Source organism: Cornus florida, unplaced genomic scaffold, assembly GCF_030987335.1.
Source record: "Cornus florida cultivar Cherokee Brave unplaced genomic scaffold, ASM3098733v1 CherokeeBrave_3.0.0_Hap2_Chr01, whole genome shotgun sequence".
NCBI lineage: Eukaryota > Viridiplantae > Streptophyta > Magnoliopsida > Cornales > Cornaceae > Cornus > Cornus florida.
This window is the reverse complement of record NW_026775571.1, coordinates 88,048,074-88,051,918: the sequence shown is the minus strand read 5'-3', so window position 1 is coordinate 88,051,918 and position 3,845 is coordinate 88,048,074. Positions and strand designations below refer to the sequence as shown.

The following is a 3,845-nucleotide window of genomic DNA, read 5'->3' as shown; positions in this document are numbered from 1 at the left end:
TTGAAAACTGTAACCTACAAACATAAAAAAATTTTGAAAAAGAAAATTGAACAAGCTTGAGCGAGCCAAGTACGAAGTGGTATTCAAATTCTATTTCTAAACCATACCAATCTTTGACATATCTTAAACTCACTTATCTCTAGTTTGTCTTACCATTCCCTCATCAATTTTCTTTAATTAACACCATTATTCAAATTTCTAGTCATTCTTTCTTTCCTTCGTTCAAACCACGTGAATTTTCTTTTCCTTTTCTCGAAAGAAAGGCAGTGTCTGTGGAAAAGGAATCTCTGAGTTGGACCCTCAATTGAACCATTTTCATTCCTCCCCACCAATAAGGGTTTGGTTTGATTTTAATTTTCCTTTCCCTTCATGAGACATGAAGCTTCGGTTGAAAAGTCAGAATTGATTAGTGATTGATACCCTTTTTTTGTTTTCTGGCCACCGATCAAGAAATGTAGCGGATGTGATGAAGACCGTGATCTCATCTGTTCTACACAATTCAAACCATGTGTATCATCCATCCAACCAACCAACTTTTTTCTAATTCCCTTTTAAATTATGGTCACCTGATGACGTCACCGTACACATAAACAACAACCCAGCTAGAAAGTGGGCATCTCTATTTTGCCCCTATATTTGCCATCAACTGCAGAATTGACCCTTCTTCCTTTTTCTTTTCTGATATATTTTTTTATTGAAAAGGGATGAGCGTTTGAGATGAGTTGTAATGGGCGTGTTCATTGACGGATTCAGAGAATTGTACGGAAGGGGTGACTTTGGACAACAATAATATATGGTGGGTATCATTAAAAATTGAGTGGAAACAAATTTAACACTTTTACAAAAATTAGAAATATTTTTAAAATTTTCACAAAATCTATGAGTAATTTTGTAGACAAAAAAAATTTCAGTAGAAGCAGCCCTTCATCGGTCCGTGTCTGGGCGGTTGTTAAAAAGGTCGTGTCCTGTATCGAATTAGGATGAAGACATGCCTTCAACTCCAACATATATGGAACTGACAAAATGGTTGCTTGCACGGTCTTGATCACCTACTAAATATATTAGGTATGATAAATAAGTCACATTGCCTTCGCGATGAAATGATACGAGAATGGAATAGCTATTTTAGCCTGTCAAAATGGGTAATTCTAATTTCTCAGATAATTGCAATATATGAATGTAGTTTTATGAAAATATTTCCAAAATAATAAGGTGAGATTGCTTGAAATTTTAGAGTCCAATTGAATATCATTGGGCCCACTAGGACGTTAATTTCTTGTGAGTGGGCCCCTACTAGGTCATTGATTCGATTTTTGGGTACGGAGGTCATCCATTAATTCGACTTATTGAATTCTAAAAAGTCACTTGATTTTTTTTTTTTTTTGGGTACAGATATTGGTGGTGAATTTATGATACTGCACTTGGCATGTTGCATTAGGAGTTAATTTCAGTACATATGAGTTAGGTTGTATGTCAAATTGTCAATAATTTCAAGGTTTGAAATATATATTGGGTGTCCTAACATGTCACTCAAAAAAAAAAAAATAAATAAATAAACAATTTTCAATTAGACGCTAGCAAAACGACTTTGTTCTTAACTTCATAAAATTTGTCACGCGTAAAAAATGTTAACAATAAATTTATATGGTGCATTTTCATTTTTGTGATTGTACAGAGTTTGGATATAATTGATACAAGAACAATATAATATGAGGTAAGTGCAAATATTTATGCAATCACTAGACCATGGTGTCATAAAAAAGTCTAGATCATTTTTACCAAAATAATGAATTTACATATAAAAAATGTTAACAAGAAGTTCATATGATACATTTTCATTACCGTAGTTATGCAGAATTTGGACATAAATTGACTTAAAACAATATAATATTAGAGTGTCATAGAAAAGTTTAGATCATTTTTACCAATGCAGAATTTGGACATAAATTGACTTAAAACAATATGATACCATGGTGTCAGAGAAAAGTTTAGTTCATTTTTACCAAAATAATGAAATTAATATTTATACATGTTCAAAAGATCAAATTTGTGAATCTTTAATCTTTTTCATTTACTAATAAAAAACACAAAGGATCAAGAGGATTGCATTCTTGTAATATAAAGAAAAAGCAGAGGCAATTGTTTGCACCAAACAACCAACTAAGTATATCCTCCACTTCCTCTCACCTTCCTTTCTCCACTAAATAAAACTTATATGGCCCCACATTTCTCTTTCCTATCCCTCCACTTAAATAGAAGTGTACCACCAGATAACACAGACTTCAAACTCTTCACAACACACCCCAAAAAACATGCTTCAAAAGGCCATGTCTTCATCTTCCCAAAGTGAGCTCCCTCTTAACGAGAACGACTCACAAGAGATGGTCCTCTATGAGCTCCTGAATGAGGCCAGCGCCCTTACCAGCCCATTTTCACCCCCCAAAAACCCGAACACAGCTCGTAACATCCTCGAACCGACTCGTACTCTAGGGAAGAAGCACTACAGGGGCGTCAGACGACGCCCCTGGGGAAAATTTGCAGCTGAAATACGTGATTCTGCACGCCACGGTGCTCGTGTTTGGCTCGGCACGTTTGAAACGGCTGAAGAGGCCGCCCTGGCTTACGACAGGGCGGCTTTTAAAATGCGCGGTGCCAAGGCCCTCCTTAACTTTCCTGCCGACGTAGTGGCAGCCTCCGCCGCGCAGAGATTTGATCTTAAGTTGTGCGCAAAGAGCTTAGGTAAGCATGAGAGCAACCCCAGTAGTGGTTCATGCCAGTGAGTGTTGCATGGTCTGGTTAGAATTGGAAAGAGGACAGCTAGAGATTCAAATGATTTGGGTCAAATTACCCAGAAAATTTTCAAGATCTTCAGTTCTTAATGTGTACCATGGAATGGAGACACAGTGACCTTTAATGGTCATGCAGGTGTGGGTAATTCTCTTTTCTTTTTTTTCATTTTTTTTTTTTTAACCTATGTGTATTGTTTTCTTCAATTTTGGTGTTTCTGATATGTCCTTATAGTCATGTATATATAAGGCATTCAGTCAGAAAGATCTATGTTTTAAGTTAAAAACGTCTATTCAATGCACAATTGTCTTAATGTTTGCTAATAATAGCTCAAGCATAGAATTAAAAGAGAAACAGGGGGGATAAAATCACTTTGTTTGGCAATTTGAATTTGTACTTTGTGGGGAGCATTTCACTGTCTTATGCTAAGGGGAATTTCCAAAACCATTTTTCTTAGATTAAATTTTTTATTTTCAAATAAAATCAATTTCTCAAAATGTTTTTAGGTGACACTATAAGAAGATCTAGTGTTATATTAATACTACTTGAAAATATAACATCACATATGTAATATTTATTTTTTACTTAATTTTAGTATAAGCCGTATTTTTGAATTGTGGATAGTTGCAAATATTCTCAGTTTACGTTATAACTATGAGCCAAAAGGCGGCTAAAAAGAACAGTTTCTCATCACCAAAAGATTGGAAAAGAAAAGGGAACAATCACGTATATTTTTTACTTTTTAATTTTTGGTTAAAACCAGAAAAATAAAAATGAAAGATAAAGTGTCTGTTTGGGAAATGTTATGATATTATTTTTCTGATATTGATATCTAAATTTGGGCCCTTAATGGGCATGTAGGTGTGGGTAATTCTCTCTTTTATTTTTATTTTTTTTCTCTATTTTTAATTTTTTTTTTCTTTAAACCTATGTATTTTGTTTTCTTCAATTTTGGTGTGTAGGAGATGTCCTTATAATCATGTATATATAAGACATTCTGTCAGAAAGATTATGTTTTAACTAATGTATATTCAATGCACAATTGTCTTTGATGTTTG

General features: G+C 34.1%; 1 protein-coding gene across 1 annotated transcript; it reads left to right on the top strand.

Annotated features, from left to right (window-relative positions):
* The first annotated feature begins 2,265 nt into the window (after nucleotides 1-2,265).
* Nucleotides 2,266-3,113, top strand: LOC132305004 (pathogenesis-related genes transcriptional activator PTI5-like). The gene has a single exon (XM_059802693.1). The coding sequence runs from the start codon at nucleotides 2,313-2,315 to the stop codon at nucleotides 2,778-2,780; it is 468 nt and encodes a 155-aa protein (XP_059658676.1). The 5' UTR covers nucleotides 2,266-2,312; the 3' UTR covers nucleotides 2,781-3,113.
* The last annotated feature ends 732 nt before the right edge of the window (nucleotides 3,114-3,845 follow it).

Bases quoted from the DNA above. Each gene is read 5' to 3' on its own strand.
- LOC132305004 (XM_059802693.1), top strand. From the start codon at position 2,313: ATGCTTCAAAAGGCCATGTCTTCATCTTCCCAAAGTGAGCTCCCTCTT.